Source organism: Xiphias gladius, chromosome 1 (assembly GCF_016859285.1).
Source record: "Xiphias gladius isolate SHS-SW01 ecotype Sanya breed wild chromosome 1, ASM1685928v1, whole genome shotgun sequence".
Taxonomy (NCBI): domain Eukaryota; kingdom Metazoa; phylum Chordata; class Actinopteri; order Istiophoriformes; family Xiphiidae; genus Xiphias; species Xiphias gladius.
In genome coordinates this window covers 17,607,462-17,627,446 of record NC_053400.1, presented here as the reverse complement: position 1 = coordinate 17,627,446, position 19,985 = coordinate 17,607,462, and the positions used below count along the sequence as shown (strand labels likewise).

The 19,985-nt window shown below is 40.6% G+C and overlaps 1 protein-coding gene across 2 annotated transcripts in view; it reads left to right on the top strand.

The window, feature by feature from the left end:
• The first annotated feature begins 342 nt into the window (after positions 1-342).
• The window catches only part of LOC120800368 (heterogeneous nuclear ribonucleoprotein C-like), a 38,354-nt gene continuing 18,711 nt past the window's right edge, over positions 343-19,985 (top strand). The window contains exons 1-2 of one of the 2 annotated variants that reach the window (XM_040146476.1): positions 343-493; positions 8,840-8,915. In XM_040146476.1, the coding sequence (XP_040002410.1) occupies positions 391-493; positions 8,840-8,915 (179 nt within the window). In that variant the 5' untranslated portion in view covers positions 343-390. Of the gene's footprint in view, positions 494-3,087; positions 3,279-8,839; positions 8,916-19,985 lie in introns of those variants that run through there. The other variant, XM_040146557.1, reaches the window with a different exon arrangement.

The following is a 19,985-nucleotide window of genomic DNA, read 5'->3' as shown; positions in this document are numbered from 1 at the left end:
ATTTGTTTCTATCTATTTACATGTATTCTGTTAATTCCCAAACCCGTTGAATCTATGCCTCAGCTGGGCTCCTGTATATCAGCTCTGGTTGTTTTTTTTTCTTCTGAACTCAAGAATTTTTTTTTTGTTTCATTTTTCCCTAATATTTCCCACTGTTATATTCTGCCCTTATTTGTTCTGCTCCCTGTACTTTTAAATTCATTCCAGCCATTTCCTGAGCCTGCAGGCTAATTTTCTCTCTCTTTGCCTCTGCCCTCCCCCTCAGCCATTTCTGTTTAGGTGAGTCAGTCCGCTGGGCTGTATCAAGCAGAGTTCTGCTCCACTACCTCTTTCCCTCCCTACTGTCCCTCTCTCACTCCCCTCACCTCTCTGCTGTTTTTAATTCCTCTAATGGCCGACAGTGAACACAAATGCACCTATCTGGAAAGGCTGGATGATGTCAAAGCCATAAACAAATGGAACCTTTCGTCTGCAGTAGAGAAATTTATAAATAGTGAGTATTAATGTTTGGTTTTGTTCTTGCACATACAAAGACAACTGTCTGTACACGCTCCTGATTTCCTGTGTGATTCACAAGCTTCCAGGAACATTGCTGGGCTGTGCTGCAAGTTTAGCATAGTGGTCGCAGTCTGAACTGTAGTTTATGTGATAACGTCTGGCCCAGAAAACTCTGAACAAAACTCACATACATTTAAAAAGACAATACTTTTAGAATGATGTCAATAGGAACTATTATTTCCAATATACTTTTAAAAGCCGTTAGGATTTTTTATCAAGATATGATTTTTGTGTGATTCATGTTTGATGGCAGTCGGCCAGGATCAGCCCTTCATAACCTAAAACAGTATTGCTTTTCCCATTCAGGCTTCCACATTGTCCACTGGTGCGTCATCTCATTTACACTGAGATAACACCACGCACACACGCACACACACTCACACACACTCACAAACACACACACACACACACACACACACACACACACACACACACACACACACACACACACACACACACACACACACACACACACACACACACACACACACACACACACAAGGTTTTCTGTGCTCTGATTTAAGTTTTACGAATTTTAACACGTTCATAATACAAAGACTAATAAGTGACTTTGTCTGCCATTCAAAGTGTCCTGTCAGCTGTTGTGCAGATACACTATGTCGTATAGTTGTTCTATGGGGGAAATGCTTTCTGGATCCCAGGATTTTTGTTGCACTCTGAGGCCACCATGCTATATCCAGCTCTCTTGATAAATCAGTGGTATAAAGTAGGTGGACAACTTTAATTGGAAAAAACAGGGCATCACCTTTGAGCTTGTATCCAGCTCTTATAACACACCCAGGGGTAACTGCTGTGACACTACTGGCATCAAGGGGTATTTCTTGTTGGTCCTACACAGTATAATGTCTGCTTATACTATTTAACTATATCAAGCATAAGCATACTTTCTATAATACTCACATATATTGAGGTTTTTTTCAGCTATTCCAACAACTTTCACTGTTTTATTGGCAATGTTCATTGCTATTAGCGATGAAATATGGTAACAGCTGAGATGTTTCCTCAGATTCCATTGTTTTTGCAGTATTAAAACACATACATAGTATATCTACAAATGGTCATCCTCCTCATTCAGCCACAGCTTGTAAGAAAATCCTGTTGCCATTTTTATTCTCATTTTCTTGTTCCAAGCATTACATATTATACCAAAGAGTAACAATGACCAAATACAGCCCAACATAGAAGGCTTTACCCACACAAGGCAGCGGGAGCGCTTAGTTACAACCTGTATATTTGAAGGGAACACCCTGTGCAATATATTATTATCTTTTTATTTAAAAAATGCCATGTTTTTATTGTGCTCATATTGCTTTATGTATTTTGATGTGTCACTGACTCACATGGTAGTTCAGTTGATACATGGAAACTTACAAAAAACAATTACTAAATCCAATAGAACCTGTCGGCATTAAAACCACAAAGTTCTTTATGTGTTGTGATAAAATAGTATACACCACTTTTCACATTATATATTTCTAATTGAGTGCTAGTGTACCTTATAGAACCGACGGCCCAGGGCTAATTTAGCTCCTCGTCACACCACTGAGATCACAGTAGTCCAAGGGTTAACAGCTTAATAATGCAATTCTGCCTGGGTTAAGTGTAGTGTGAAAAGAGGTAATAATCATTTTACAGTTGACTCAGATTAAAGTTTGGCTTCCAGCCAGTCCTACCCTGTGTTGGTTGTTAAAGAAGCTAATTAAACCCACATGAAAGCCTCAGGAGCCAGAGAGATTAAACACCCTCAGGTGTATTCTCTCCTCAACTACGGCACAACAAAAATGGAACAACAATTAGACAGCACGCACAGTTTACAATATGTAAAAACTGAGACACGATATTTAATGTAATCAAGATCCGAGTGATGGAAATAATGTTTTCATGTCTTTTAATAATGATTTTACTGAAGAGATATTAAAAGCTTTAGTTTCTTTACATGTTCGTTTACATGTAGCCGACCTATTCACTACGGCTCAGGTTCAGTGTAGAGATTAAATCAGGTCACTCATGTCATGAGTGCATGTCCTCATTGTATATTTTATTCCCTGACGGCCTTTCTTTTAGAGAATCATTAATTTATATCCTCTTACAACATGGTTAGCCTATTTTCTTTCCCGTCATCATCCTCGTGAATGGGTGTCTTTATCATTTTATTTGTTTATGTGAGTATATACTCTGATGGCCTGTATGGTGTCAGTGGAATGTGAAGCAAGTGCATAGCTCTGTCTTTGGTTTTCTGCTCTTTGATATATGCATTAAGATACAATCACCCACATGCACACAAACACTCTGGCAGCTTCCTCTTCGCCTGGCTGGAATTTGTGAGCCCTGAGCTCCAGCCAAGCTCCTGTTGCTGAGGGGAAATCAGCTGCACACTCATCCAATCCTCCTGCCAGCTCTCCTGCTAATGGAACAGCCCACTGCACCCCCGTCCACCCCTGCCATGAGAAAATATTTGGTATATCCCATTGGTGCTTCTCTAGCTGGTTTGTCACTGACTCAGTAGTATCACAGCAGTCAGCCAAACGGTTGCCTGAAAACACACACACATACACACACACAAACACGTACAGAGCAAGAGTGAGGACGTAAAAAGAGAGAGTTGCAAGAGAGAAGCAAAGAAATATTTGGCTAGCTTCTCTTCTCACTGTCGGCTGGTTGTTTTTGCATCTCTGATATGACCCTGTTCAGCCCAAGATGTGAGTATACCAGGGTTGATTCCTTTGTGTGTGTGTGCATGCATGTGTCAGTGGATGTTTGCATGCAGCACTGTGTTTCCGAAAGACAATATTTTCCACTGTGCCTCTCTTTTTTTTTTTTTGCTCTCCCCTGCAATCTGTATCCTTTCCATCTACAAGCCTTTCTCTCCATATATCCAGCCTTTACTTGCTCATCTCTGTACTTCATCCTGAATCCCAGGTTCCTTCTCACTTTTGGCCCACAGCTGTTCTCTGTGGCTTTCCCCGTACCTACACATTGATCCAATCACGTCGAGGTGTAGAAAATGGTCTGTGGACATACAAGGGAAGCTGGACTTTATAATGTCAACTTTGTGAAGCATGAAGGGGTGTTTCGGATAACTTCATATTAACACCGAAACTGTGAGGTACATATGATCAAAGCTCACGCTGTCTTGTCACACTGGTAAGGTCAGCACTCTCTCTCTGGGCATAATGGCTTGTAAGACAGAAACAGCCAAAAGCTTAATTATGGCGTAATCCTGTTCTGTGGTGATGGATTAAGCATACATTTTGTTCTCGTTTTTGTCTGCTGCAGATTTAATGGTGCCTTTATGAACAATTCCTAATAAGAGTACTTTACCAGACGTGCAGGCAGAGCGGCTGCATCTTCTCACAACTTTCACACCAGTTGAGAAATAGCTCTCTACTGTCAAAGCTACATGTCTGTTGGGAAAGCAAAGGCTTCAGTAGAGTTCAATACAAGCTGAAAGACTTGACAGTAAAAGTGGGCTGTCTCTGTGTGATTTGCAGTAATGTGGGATTTTTTCAGCGTCTATCAGACCATGCATATTCATGGCACTACTGTATCTCCCTAAATGTAATGCAAAAACTTTCACTTGCATCTTTTTCCGCAGCTGTGGTGTGAAGATCCAATCTTTCTTTGTGGCAGACAACCAGCTTTTTTCTCAAAATGCCTTTTTCATTATCTGTTTGGATCATAATCCACAGTTTATGCTGACAGTGATGCCTGTAATTACACTGCATTTAGCTCTGAGAGTGGAAACTAAAGCTTCATGATGGCCGCTTGGCGCTAAGTCTGACCTGAGGTCAGTTTCAGTGCAGGAAATGGAGAAGATGCAGCATGTCAGAGAGAGGAGAGCAGGCATGCGTGCTGTACTTTTACATCTGCCGTTGACAAATTACCTTCTCTTCGTATGTAGGGTGCTAGACTGTGGACTTATTAATACATTTTGTGACAAGTGAAAGCTAAAAAGCTGTGTGTGTATTAATGTGGAAACAAGCCAAGAATGGCCTCTTTTCTCATCTATAAAATGTTTTAAAATGCATGATAGGATGCAAACAGAAAGTATGACAACAGAGCGTACAGTACACAGTACACCTAGGTAATTAGTTTAAGGCAAAATAGATGTCAAAAAATGAACACTCAAGTGTAGAAATTCTTTGTGCACAATCGACTAAAAACTAAAACTAAAACAAACTTGTATATTTCAGCAATTTTATCACCAGTTATATCGAAAGAAGTGCCATTAATAAAGGGAAATGTACGATACAGAACAGAAAAAAATCATACTGCAGCATAATTTTTCACAAAGCTATGAAATAGTTTCTAAAATCTGCCAAAGCCAGTTAGAGTGAAATCAATTTTTCAGTTTCAGTTGGCCTAGTTTAAATGATTGTTGCAGAGATGTTCACTTTTAATTGCTGTATTTTCTTGTCTTTTTGGATGGAACGTTTGAGAAAAGAAAGACATGTGAGCAGGATTACAAAACATGTTTTTTTCTCGAATTGAAATACCACCTAAAATATTTGTGTGAGTCATCAGTTCAAGCATTTGTATTCTCATCTGAAATTAGTTGTGTGATTTAGAAGTTGTTTTTCAGCAGAAACTGAAAAATACATCAAAAAAATTTAACCCACTGCGTAAAAAACTGAAGAACCAGGGAGAAAGAAAATGAGATAGAAGACAGAAAATTTAATGATGTTTTGATGCACAGATTAAAATTACATAAAATTTTAATGTATTATTTCTTATTCACATTAGTATATTCCTGTTGTGTGTGTATGTGTCAGTCTGGGTTTCAAGGCAAATCAAACTGGCTTTTGTGTGTTTGTGTGTGTGTGTGTGTGTGTGTGTGTGTGTGTGTGTGTGTGTGTGTGTGTGTGTGTGTGTGCGTGTGTGTGAGTGTGTGCGCGTGTGAGTGTCTGCTTGTGTTCATGCAGAAGATGAGGCTGCTTGCCAAATAAAGCGCATGCTGTGCACAAATTCCTCTAATTCATGTGTGTCTGCAGCTTCCATGGCGGTCTTGATGTTTTACGGTTGCACGCATGAATTACCTGAAGTAGTATATATTATTATTATGTAATATATATTTAATAAAAATACTTAATTGACTCTGATAGAAAAGTTGTGTTTTCAGTGTACGTAGCTCTCTTGGAGCAGGAACAACAAAAAGCTGCGCCCCCCACCCCCCAACCCCCTTACATCCAGAAAAACAAAACCTTTTCCACATTGTTACTGTGTAATTTTGTTTCCAGGTAGTGTGATTAAGATAGCTCTCACTTTTGCTCAATAGCGACAGTCTGGCACTCTCCCTGACATCCGTTGATACATAGCACTGTGACAGACCGTAGACTGTGGCAGAGGCTGGGGCTTTTATAACTCATTATGGCTGATCGTGTGTGACCTTGATGTGTCCTCTAATGCCCTTTGCTCCTATTTTACAAACATGCCGTCTGTTAGATTAGTATCCTGTTATATTTCTTTATAGACTATCTGTCCTTTTTTTAGCTTGAGTCTCTTGGGCTTGTCCCTGATTTGGCTGGTCTATAGTGAGAATCATGACTCCCCAATATAATGTTATTATGACATGCCGGCTGTGATTAATACTATAACATTTATTAACAATAATTGTCTGTGATCCATCCCAGCATATGTGTTAATGGAGAGGAAAGCATACCACTGAAATGGCAAAATAGTCTTTAAAAAATCAGAAATCAGTTTTTTTACTACGGTAGTGCTGCCATTTTTACCCGGTTTTATAGACAACTGAGATGTACAAAAGGTACGGCCTGAGCCATTTCAACACACATGGGATGTAGACTGACTATAATTTTTTTTCAGTTATTTATTTTTGTTATGTTCATGAGTCAAATATTTTCCCTCAAATACTTTTCACTTAAACAAACTCTAATAAATACAATTGAAACAATCATTTAAAAAAATAAGAAACAAAAGATCAGGTATCGTATCTTTAACACTTTACTTTAACACCCCCTATTTCGTGGTTTGTAAACAGTATAAAGAGATAATGAATCACAATATAGTAAAACACAGTTGTAGTAATATAAATATGTTTTCATAGGAGAATTTATTGTTTTTGACATATACTGTACCTTAACAAACACTTAAAAATGTCCTCATATTTGAAAACAACAACATAAGAGTGTTCTGTATACCATTAATAATGGTTTGTACAGTGCTTAGAAATGCTAAATAGGGTGGGTTAATTTTAAGTGTTACCGATATGGGTAACAGTAAGTGAAGAATGTATAATTGGATCACAACAACAACATCCCATCACCATTATCATCACATTCATCATCGCCTCAGTCAACACAGGTACTGAGCTTAATGTGAGTGATCAGTGAAGACATGTGGATTTACATAGGTCTCTGTGTTTAAGTGGCCAAGTAGGGGGTGAGAACACCTGTGAGGTTCACCCAAAGAATAATAACATAACATAACATTGATAATAACATTAATAATAACATTAAGAAGAAGAACAATAACAACAAAAAAGCATAGGGAGGGAAAAGGAATCAGCTTTTGTCAGCATTACAGTCATCATTGATGTGCCATCATTGTAGATTAAAACATCCATAAACTTTGCAAAACTGCTAAAAAGCAACAGTTCCCAGTTTGCAGTAAAGGAAGGAAATTGTATCTGTGAAAATTAAGTGCAACATAAAACTCAAAAAAGCAAATCAATTGTACAATTTAAAATTTAAAAGCTATAATTCATGCATTTAACAAAAATATACGTGTGTGTATGTTTGTTTAGGTGTGTTTGTAGGGGAGTGAATTTGAAGTCTGCACTGGAGAAGCAAATTGCCGTATATAGGATTTTGTTTACAGAATAGCAGTCTGATTGCCTCCTGAGGTTTTGCGCCTGTAGAGGGAGACAACTGTGCTCAGCAGCATCCTTCCCCTCTCCTCCTGTGTAATGGCTTCATCATGCAGTCAATCATAAAGTCATCTTGTTGCTCAGCAAAACATCATAAAACTCAGTTTTGTTCCCTCCTGCCACACCCAGGTCTGTGTAGATGAAGAACAGTCCAGGTTGTTTTTAAAGATTTTTTTCTGACATCATTCTTCTCATTAGGTATCAAACTTTTATCATCTTAGTGAAGGAAGATGTGAAAATACTAAACTGGTATATAGAAAGTTGGTCTGTCCAGTAGAGGTGGGCAATATGGTGTGAAACCAGTTATCTAAGTGAGATTATAGTATCTTTTGAAATACCAGTATTATTCCCTCTTTTATGCATATTGAGGTATCTAAAACATGCTTATATTTGATTTTGGTCTATATTCTTCATACAGTATTTGCTACACGGTAGTAGTTTTCTGCTACTACTAGTTTTCAGGTGTGCATACATGCATGGCTCAGGCAAGTCATAGTTTCTGTAATGTTTCAGCAGCAGGGGCCAGTTTGTCACCAGTGGAGACACTGTTGGCTGCAGAGAAGCCATCCAGCAGGTCACTGTTTGAGTGTGTGACAGAAAATGATCTCTGCTGTGGGAGGTAAAGGCACATACACGTGTCTAAATTTCTTTTCACACATTCAGACCCATACTTAATTAATTGTAGCTTCCAGCCATTTGACAGCCACGCTGTGTGAGTGTACGTGCAGCTGGCCAAGTCATGCTCCATTCACCGCCCATCTGTCCATGTCAGACCGGCCTCCTCTCCTCTCCTCTCCTCTCCTCTCCTCCCCTCCACCTTTCCTGTTTTTACCCTTACCTTTTTCTTTCTTTTACTCTTACCTTTGGTAAATTTGGTAAATCCTGTAATCAAGATGGCTCATGGTTAATTGTCTCATTGAAGTATGTGCATGGAGGTGTTTTCAGGAGAAACATACAAAGACAGACAGAAATGGGGTTTGGCTTTTGAAACAAGTCTAAAGCTCCACCAGGTTTCTGATTTCGGCATGCAAATTGGAGACAAAAATGGAAGTGAACAGCTGGCTCGGAGTGACAGAAGCAATCGATGGAAAGTGATAGAAGATGGATAAGAAAAACAGCTACTGTCGGTCTTAGCCAGCCCTTTAGTCATTACCATGTGAAATGATGACATCAGCTACAACAGATTAGGTTACTTTTGCTCAAATAAAGAGTAACTTGAGTGTAGGATAACCCTGAACAGAATATGCACAGGGTTTGCACGTTAGCTAATCATCTGAACATTCCTCTCAGCCTATGCTTTGTACCCCTGCTGTGTTGTGTTATGATGCTCTTTACTGTATTACTAGAAAGTTAATTGGTTGGTCTTCCATGCAGACACGAACATGAGTGGAGAGTTGAAGTCCAGCCGCTCCAGGGCAGCGAGTAAGAGGGCCAGCAACACCACTTACGGGTGAGTATGAACCACCCCCATATAGACATAGACACAGTCCCACCCCCACACACTCACAGATCATCGTGTGCTTTATTATTTGAAGCGGTCCTTCACTTGTAACTCAATGGCTGCACCTCAGAGTAGCAGTCAATGCAGCATTATTCGTTATTAACTTCATACTAGCTGCGTATATAAGCTGCTATGGATTTTTGCCAGAGGTGCTGTCTCCATCAGTCAATGTTTTAATCTATCTGTTGATGTAGTGCACACATATGATTGGAGCTGATTACTGTTTATTGCGGGTGGTTCGATACAGCGCCATGGAGCTACACTAACATTAACTTTGTGCTTAGATAGCTGGTGAAGGGCAGTGGGAGATTCGACAGCGTGTGGGCTTGTTTGAATTCATTCATGCCTTCATTACTCTTTCCTCCAACTCTCTCCTTGAACTGCATCCTATACTCTTGCTGAAGCTCTGTAGGCGTGAGCTCGTCAAATGAGCATAAAGCACAGAAAATACTCTGTGTGAAGTTTGAGCAGATTCTCATTTCTCAGCTCTTACCCCACTGACTCTTCAAGTGCATTTTCTCTTACATGTCCTCTGGAAGTCCACATATTGTCCTTCTGACAGTACATGACATGGAAACAAAAAGAAAGGCACTAAAGAAACATCACTAAAGCAAAAAGGTATAAAGAAATATTAATATTTATTGTTTTCCTGAAAATATATGTTTTAGTTCCCCTTACATAGATGCAAAAGTACAATAATGAAATTGCTTTGAATGGCTTCATCCATACAGGCACAAGGCTTTTGCTGTCAGTGAAGCTAATGAGGGGAGAGATCCTCCCATTAAAGCAGCTTGGGTAAACATAATAAATAATGCTGAAAAAGTTTGCAGGTCATGTGCCCTAGGACACCAAAATGCAAAATAGGTCAGGAATACAAACAAGTATAGGAAATAACAGATATAATAATATTAAATCAAACTTGTTTGTCCTGAGCAAAATCAGCAAATATCATTATTATTATGCTCTTTTGCATAACTGGGACTCCACATATGTTCTCAGCATCACAATAAATACTGATACTTTTCCATTCCTGACAGCTCCATTTCCTGTTGGTTTCATTAAATCATACAGTCGTATGTTGAGCTATAAATATTGCAGTATGGGACATTACATATAGTACGTGTCCTTCAGAGCAGTTAATCTAGCTTTCTGCCTGTGCTCCCTCCTCCACTCCCTCTAACCATGTCTGCCTAACCTTAAACCCTAAAATGTTATTTGCCCATTCCACCATGTAGTTATTCAACAGCGTGCAGCCATGCAATAATGAGGTTAGTCATACAAAACACACACACACACACACAGACGCACATACACTCACACGCATGCACGCGCACACACACACACACACACACACACACACACACACACACACACACACACACACACACACACACACACACACACACACACACACACACACACAATGACCAGCCACAAATGGAACACACCTGAGGTATCAGAACTGATATACTGTAGCTTTGGCCTGCCTGATTTTTCTCAGAGATAACATGGACTTAAGGTGGCTAAAACTGATATTCTTTATAATAAGAGTGCATCAAAAGATAATGTAAAATCGTGATAATGTGAAAAGAGTTGCTACAGATGTAGTGATCTACCCACAGAGAATTAACACTTGAAACACTCGAATATGAAGCTCCCCTCAGCTTTATGGAGCTTTATAGCAACTTTAGGCTCATTGTGTAGCTGTCTGGCGCTCAACTTTACTCTGTTCTTTTACTCTCATCACTCTCGTAGAGCTATTTTCAGCCAAAGCCGGCAGCTGTTTTCAGCAAAAAAAATAGTGGGCAGACAAAGTTAGTAACTAGCTGTTGGACATAGCGGAGCATTTTACAGGTAAAGAGACAGATCTTTCTCCAATGGTTGGTGAAGACCAAAAACAAAATGAAAACAGAAAAAGAGAATGAATATTGGACAGAAACATGACTCCAAATGAATGATAATGGTGCTCTGTAATAAGAAATGTTTTGCTAACAAGTTTGCCATAGCATAAATTAAAAAATTGGTTTTATATCAATGTTGTTTTTACGACTTGATTCCACTGCTGTAACGTGGCCAAAAAAATCCTTTATTGCAGCATTAAAGCAGACCAAGTTGGCTTTCTGTGGCAATTTCAGGTTTATGGATGCATTCAGTTACCTAAAGCAAGCAGTCCCTTTCCCTGCCTAGCACTAGTCAGTTTTGAGTTGTAGGGAATGCGAGAGAAAAATACATTACAAGACAAAACCAATCTACATGATCATTTCACAGAAACAGAAAATACAATATAGCTTAAGTCATAAATGTAAATCATGGCGAGACAGCTACCAAAAATCTCTCCATCCAGACTCCAGTAATCCTGTTCTGTGCTGCTGGCAGCAGTGTGCCCCATCTCCCCCCTCCTCCCACTTTTCCCACAGAGCTGGCAAACAAACACTATTGCCTGTGGCCTAGATTACTTTGTGAACAAACTTTCTAACCCATGTCTAAGAAGCTAAAGCAATGTAATCTACTGATGCAACACCATGCATATTGCCAGCATTTCTGAACTCTATTATTGCTTGGAAGTTGGATTATCAAGCTCAAAAAATTAAAATTTCAACTTCTATCTACAGTTAAACCCAATAAAAGCTTTTTATGGTATATATCTTAATGTATTCCAACTCATTTCTTGTCTCATTGTAGCAGACATGCCCCCCCCTTCCCACTGCCCCTCTCTCATATGTGTTCCCACGGTTATTTGCCCCAGAGCGACCCTGACAACATAAGGGTTTTGTCATCGTTTATCGCCTGACTGTCACAGGTCCCCTCTAGCTTGGCGAGCCCCAGCTGTGGTAGGAGGGATGCGGTGGAGAGATTGGCGAGCGTTTCACAGTCCAGATGCTGCTGCCACTGCAGCCGTGGCCTCTGCATGCTCCAGTGCATTACTACAAAAGCTCACTGTACTGTGTGGCCTGTATAGTCTGGCTCAGGTGCCAGAGGAAGGGTCTCAGAGTGTTGTATGTGTGAGTCTGTGTGTGTTTATACATTTACTTAAGAGACATGGTTAACCAGGGCAAAAAGGCTTCTATGGCGAAGCAGGTTTTTGTCCTTTCTTACCTTTTGTCTCTTCAGCCAGTTACTGTTACAGAGGAACCAGAACAATATTGACAGCTGTAGCTTTTCCTCAGTTATTACAGTTTTTACCTCAAGGTTATTACAGTGCTCATTTTATTAACTGCTCCATTTTGTATCTCAGTGGAGAGGGGAAGGACGAGGTAGAGAGGAAGGAGAGGGGACTGGCCTGAACACTGAGTGCAGTGAGCATCTGGTCTCTGATATTTTTGTCTGCTTTTTCAATGCACTTCATTCTTTTAATATTCTCTCATCTGTATTAATTATCAGAGGGGCTGGTCAGAGAAGAGCTTTTGGTAGGATGGAAATGTTGCAGCAGACTGATCTGTCTTAGAGGCTCAAAGAGGCTGATGGGGGCAGGAGGGGTGGAGGCATCAGGAAATGGACTCTGCAGTTATCATGACAGTGGGGGACGATGTCTTATCTATCCTATGTGATACACAGTGTGGTAAAACTTAAAGTGTAATCTGATGGCAGATATTACAAAGATGGATAAGAGGGTGACAGGAAATGGGTCACATAAGTAGGCTAGGGGAACTAAAAAGACAATTCTGGTTTACTACAGCTTGGGTCATGTTATCATGGTTTTAGCCATCATTTTTGCCATTGCTCATAGTAACATTGTTTACATCACAATAATTGATGAGATCTTTGAATGTGTCAACGTCACTAAAAAAGAGTCTGATGGGGCAAGAAGAATAGATAATCATACAACATTAAAAACGTAAGTCAAACTTATTTGGAAGAGTGGACAAAGGCAAACGGTAAAATACAGATCCAAACTCTCAGGGTGAGTAACATTCACCACTCTTTCCAGACCAGCTTCCTGTTTCAAAGTTGACCTCCCATACTTGCCTAATCTCTTCAAAGTTTACATCTAGATAAACGATCATCTGAATGCTGGTTTCTTACCACTTCGGGCTTTGTTCTAGAGATGTCGCCATGTTGCTTAATCTCATCTATTACTTAGGTTAGCGTAATGTCATCATAACCAGTAGAAATGATAAACAAAACTATTAAAATAAAGACAGAAGTTGTAATAAACCAGAATTATCCTTTTTTTAGAGGCAGGGTGAGGGTGTATTTTTAGCAACATCTTCCTCCATCTAATTCCTTTCCATGCAACACTTGTTAAATATTTTTATAGACTGTATTAGTAGTGTATCTAGCCTGAGCTGCGGCTCATTGACATCTGTAAAATAACCACAGCAGGGAAAAAGCAAAGGGCAAATGGAGGCAAGCTGCAGTAAAGAAAGCAGTGTTGACGTTCACATGTTTTTATGAATGACCTCAGTCTGCTGGACATGTTTCTGCAGTATCACTCTGATTGTCACAACACAGCTGACTGCCAGCTGTTGTGACGCCCACCAACAGCTAAATCTGCACACATAATATCTTGATCATTTTTTAAATGGCAGTTATAAACATTATTTAAAAAGAGGGGGCGCATATTACACAGAGTCGCATAAAGGTAGATTTATTTATTTATTAATATATTGTTACACATATTTTTTACTGTTAAGGCAACAAAAATAGCATTTTGTTGCTTGGAAAAACACATAAATAAACATATAAAATAGATGCAACTTAGTGCCTGACATGTTTGCTGACTTGGCTACAGGTCATCGTAGCATGTACCTGATATTGGTTTGTTTTTATATATATTAAGAAAATAAACTAATAAAACAACATAAATACAGTTAGAAGAAAAATCACCCACTGTAGCATGACTTTGGTTTATGTTGTTCATTTTTTGTATATTGAAAAGCACCTCAGAGTATACTGCAGTTCACACTGATGAATTTCTTGCCATTTTGTTTTTTGCAAATAGCAAGACCATTCTGCCTATGTCTGCACCTTGGTAAAATGAAGTTAAATGAAGTGTGGGTAGAGTTCCAGGCATGTGTGACTAAAGATCAGCGTTTTGTGAGTAGCAACGTTGTTCTAGCCATGTCAGACACAACGTGGCCAATCAGCTCTTATGACTAACTGTAAAACAAGGACGAAACCCATCTAGGCCCACAGTGTGTGGGTGTGTTGATGTCTGACACCACGGCTAATTCCCAGCTCAACAAGATTTGAGTATGGCATTATATAAATGTATGTGTTGCACAGTGATATTTACCCCGGTAAAAATGTAGATATTTACAACCATGATGGCTCTTCGTGTCACAAAGTCCTTTTGATTTGCGGAATTAGATTGTAGTGACCGAGAGTGTGCAGCTGCAGACTTGCAATCTCCGTCCCTAATCTGGTCTATTGATGCCTGAAAAGGTTTTGATTAAGATCACAGACACAACAGTGATTTATTTTGTGTTTTGTTTCATATACGCCTATTTCATTATCTTAATTGTATAAAGGGATTTTTATACAACTGCTGTGAGTAAACAACTGTTTTAACATCAGAAAGACTGTAATAAAATGTTCCTCTACAGAGAAAACATCCGTAGCAGAGGTTTGATAAAGTGAGGCATTAGTATGCTTTAAACAAAGCATTTGTCAGATCATCTAACAGCAGCTGAACCCCCCACTTCCCACACCTTTCCAGTGTTGGAATTTGGGTTGTTTAATCCAACAATATTGTGTGACTTTTGTAACCAGAACCGACAATCATACACTCAGTGCCCACTTCACAGAGGGGCCGGCCAGTAGGAGAAAAAATACTCAGAGTTTGAAATTCTCTCTTAAGCACAACTACTTCTGTCTCTTTCTGTGTGTACAACCGAATGAGGAGAGACTGTCCATCAGTGCGTGCCCTTATCTCCATCTGTACGTTTCATTGCGTCTCACCCCGCTCCACGATGACAGGCTTTTCACCCTGCCTTTGAGTGGGGCCATTTGGAACAGCCGCAGTACAAACACTTGCCTTTAAAAATGTTCGGATGACACTGTGTGCGCACTAGTCCGTCTGCAGCTCAGTGAACCCTGTAGCCTCCACCACTGCGTCCTCACACGCTAGCCTTTAATGAGTGACTAGGGGACCCTGAATGGAAGTTTTTGCTTGTGCCATGGCCAGAAACAGCCCACTAACTATCCATTACACTATTACTAACTATTCATTTTTCTGTCCACCTTTTCCTCAGTGCTTGTGTCGGCTTTCTCTCTGCATGGATGCACAGACGATGTGCTGTCTGCAGCCCATTCCTGTGAGACATGACAGGGGCTGTGCTGTAGGTAAAGGTCAGTTCAGTCAGAGGTGGATATACTTCTGGGGAAAAGGTCACTCCGTGCAGAGCAGGGAAGGGAGTGCATCTGCTGGTCTCAGGGCCACCGCTGAAGCCTTTGAGACAACAGAGAACAGCTGAAGATAGGAGACGGGTGGGTAGAGAGAGAGCTATGAAGAAAGAGAGAGAGTGATATGGTGGCTGTAGACATGATGTTCTGTGGAGATAAGGTCATGAGCCTGCGGTGGTGACACCGGTAGTTCAGGGCATGATGGCACGAATAACCGCGATCACATAACTGAGAAAATATGATGTTTGGCTAGCCATGTCAGTGTGTACGGGTGTGCTCGTTAGTTTGTATCCGTATATTCTGTGGCCAGATAAATATCTCTTCTGTCCTGCAGGCTTATCACTCTACAGGGGTTGGTCCCTCTACTAATGAAGTCATCTCTATCCCTACTGCCTACTCTATGCTAGGAGGAGAAAAGTAAGGGAAGCAGGAGGGAGAGGGAGAAGAGGAGGCATGAATAAGGATTGATGCAAAAGGGTGAAAACGTATAGGGTGCAATACAGAGTAACAACAGTACAGAGGACAAGTGTGAAACAACTGTAAGAGAGAGGAGTAGATAGGAGACAAAAATGCAGAGAGAGAAAGAAATAACAACACTCAGGGAGAGTGAGGGGTGAAGAAAGCAAAGGAGGGGAAGCAAGTGAGCACTGCACTGCGTGTCATTGGCCCCCTGGCGTGAACAATCCATCTCAAATTGATCTTCCAGCTCGGCCCAGCAGGGCATTCTGAATCAATCTCAAATTGATCTCTGTGCCAGAGGTCGGGAAAACTCGCAGTGGAGCTTATCAGAAATATAGTGGTGCTGGGAGGATCTGACAGGGAAACTTATCACACTGCACAACAGGAAATGGGCTCTGAGCCTCCGGGGCAGCAAGAGGACGAGCCTGCTCCCAGTACGCGCGTGCGCACGCACACACACACACACACACACACACACACACACACACACACACACACACACACACACACACACACACACACACACACACACACACACACACACACACATGCACAAACCACACACACAGTGACAAACACACACAGATTCAATGTCTCTGCGTGTACCTAACACAAGCATACTGACACATGCTCCCCAGTGTTCAGCACAGTACAGAGAGGGTATACCGCGCATAGACACAGGCACGTAAACAAACACACTCACACAAGCCCTCACACACTCTGCCCAGGCATCAGTACACACCTGGAGGCTACCTCAAAAAATAAAAAGTTTGTCAGAGCACAATATGTCAATATATTTTAAGTTAGACAGGTAAGATTTGAAGCCTGGAGCTCTTAATGACTTATAACACATTTAATGTGTCCTCAGCAAGACTGTGTGAAACCCAAGGAAGGACAATCAATACCATCCTGCATTTAGACAGTCAATCAGCTTAAGGGAGCAACCTGCCTCTTCAGGCCCAGTAAAAAATAAAACTTTATAAACAATTGTTCAAAAGTGACTTTTACCAAACAGTATCTCTGGAAACCTTTGGAAAATCCAGTCCAGGAGTGTAGGAGCACTTAATGCACATGGCACAGCTTCCATTGAATGTGTGTACTCGAAAAATCTACTCGCTGCTACTCAAGAGATTTGGTAATCTTTGTAAACTCCGGTGTGCTGTGATTACTGTATAGTGGTCAGTGTTTCCATTTATGTCTCTAAGAGAATGTGGACTTAGTAGTTTTTTTGTAAGTTTTCTTCGCCGTGTTGGTCATCAGTTTGAAGCTGACAGCAACTTTGCAGAGCACGACCAGGAACCAGAACACACAGAAAACTAACTCAAAGTTAATTTTGATGAAGAGAGAGAGAGAGCTGCAGAATGACACGGAGATAGGGTAAGGGGAGCAATACAGGCAACGAAAGACCGAGGGAGTGCAGTGGAGAAGAGTGAGCATGTCAGCGTTTGGGAGGCAGCAGGAGAGCCTCTTTTGTGGCCTGGACTGGGAAAGCTCTCTCTCAGCACAGGGAGGTAATGGGGGTTAGCGGGGCAAGCAGAGGGAGTGAAGATGAGTGTGTGTTTGTATACGAAAAAGTATGAGTGCGTTGGTACAAGTGGCTGCATGTCCTAAGGAATACTACAGTATATCAGTGACCCCCAGTGACCCCCAGTGACCCCAGAGCAAACATACATGCATACACTTACAATACCAATTAATGGTAGTCCCTCTCAAAAAACTTGGGCCTTTATTGAATCTAATAAAAATAGTTTTTCCGAGGGTGTTTGTATTTACATTCAAAAATCTCTTGAATCTAAAAAAGTGCCATAGGGGGTGGAAACCAGCAGCTCCCCAGAATCAACTGCCCCGATACAAAGAGAGTTGGTGATTCAAAGACAGATCATTAAGAGGACACCCTGTTGTGGCTTGGCCTTCCTTTTGACACAGTGCACAAGCTCGCTGATGACCAACTTAGGCTAATGATGGCTTGAGTAAAAACACGCCAGACCCTTTTTTTTTTTTAGAGTTTTACACTCCATTTATTCTTGTAGTCTAACCTGTGATATCCTCTGATGAATGATCAAATATTACACCCACACAACTGCCCGCATCCTGGTGTTTTTATCAGCACGAGGACCATCCGTTGACAAAATTCATTCCTTTAGCTGTAATACAAACCTTAACTATCACCACTACATGCGAAACGTCAGCTGTCAGTTACTGTTTCTTAAATATAATTTTAATGGGAACCCTGGAGCTCACTTTTAAGCCCAAAACAGCCATTTTAAAGTTCAGTTGAGGCAGAGAGAAAAATGAATTTTTGCCTGGCGTCATTCATGCAAATTTGACCACTGAACCGTTTGTGCAGTCCCTGTTTATTTGCCCCAAACATCCAATGTACAGATTATACAGAAATGATCTGTGAGCTAGCTCGCACTGGACACAGCAACCATGTGTGTGGGAGTATTTCTGTATGTGTTTGTGTTCAGCTCAGACTCTGACTGAACTCAGAGCTCAACATGAACTCCAGGGGCTACATGTATAAAACTGTAGATTCAAGGTTAAAAAGAACAAAACAACAACAAAAAAATGTATATGCATTCTTTTCATTCGATTTGTAAAGCTGTGCATACACACGGTTCTGTTTTATAATTCTCAGTCATTGCAGAACAGGACACACGTGCACCTGTGGCAATTGACATTTGCGTGTTTTTTGTGCATACACATCATTTATACATCTGACCCCAGTTCTTTCTGTTACTTCCCTCCAGTCTCTCTTCTTCCTCTTGTACCTGTGTGTTTACGAAGCAGATTCATCAAGCCCCGGGAAACGCAGGAATTTTTTGCTCAAGTTGAAGCATTTTTAACTTGCATGGTTGCATCTTAGCCTCAGTTTGCCCTGCCCTGGGCGAATTTGCGCCCACTCATGTCTTTCTGTTGCCTTTGTATGCAACTGCGCTGCCTTTAAAAATTCGTCCTATTCTGCAGTGTTCTGTCATAACAGTTCAGTCCAGGTGTGGGCTATATAGAAAAAAATCATAATCAGGGTATATGTAAATTTCAAAATATCAATACACTGTATAAGATAAAATAATAAATTTTCTGGAAAATCAACTGAGGATTTGTTGAACAACGTATGCAGGAGTCTGTTTGTAGCCAGTCCAGAAAATTAAATCAAAGTAGTTCATCACTGCAAAAAAACTGAATATCCAATACTGCCATCAGACAGTCCTGCTCATTAATTAGCAAACATTTCCCACAACGGCTTAATACAACCATACACATGTATATTAAAGGGATTGTTAGCATGGCATAAATGGTACAGAAACACTGGTGGCAGAGAGATTTATGTCATAAAATGTATTTCTCATAAATGCCATTATCCTTTAAAGCTAAAACTCTGATTGGTTGTCACAAAAAAAAATACAGAAGCACTATATATGTTACTATATTCATTATCTGTGAAGGTACTCTATGTAATACCCACAGTTTTCTATCTATATACATTCTCTATATACTTTGTATAAGTCTTTTAGACTGTTCAGTTCTGCTGCATTACTCTTGATCTCCTTAAAATTCTGCTAATGGCTCCTTCTCTGCAGCACCAGACCGTTTAGTTTTTCTCTGAGCTGAGCAAACACAGTGTCTTAAAGCCATACACTTTCAATTCAATTCAATTTTATTATATAGCGCCGAATCATAACAGAGGTTATCTCAGGGCACTTTTCATATAGAGCAGGTCTAGACCGTACTCTTTACAGTTGTATTTACAGAGACAGTGGCAAGGAAATCTCCCTTTTAACAGGTAGAAACCTTGAACAGGATCTGGCTCGTGGTGGGCGGCCGTCTGCCCCGACCGGCTGGGTTGACTGGGTACACTTGCCTCACTCTTTTCCTTTAACACGTCTTTGTCTCTTCACTTTTGATTTTTCTGCCTCTTTTAATCTCTATCTTAACAGGAATGAGGCAGATACAGGGAGGTTGTTGACAGAGCATGGCTGCTGTAAGCTGAGGTTAAAGTTTTGCCCATTGAGGATCGCAGACTACAGTCTGAGTTTGACTAAGCAAATGTCAGTCCTGTCGATCACAGTTAAAACTACGGACAGCTCTCGTGAGGGCCTTTCTGAATGGCAGCTTATTATTTGCTCTGTACATCTCCTAAATGTTCAGATCCTCTCTTGCTGTCCGAGGAGGGAACTAGATTTGTTTGGCAGGATGACAAAGTCTAACTACACA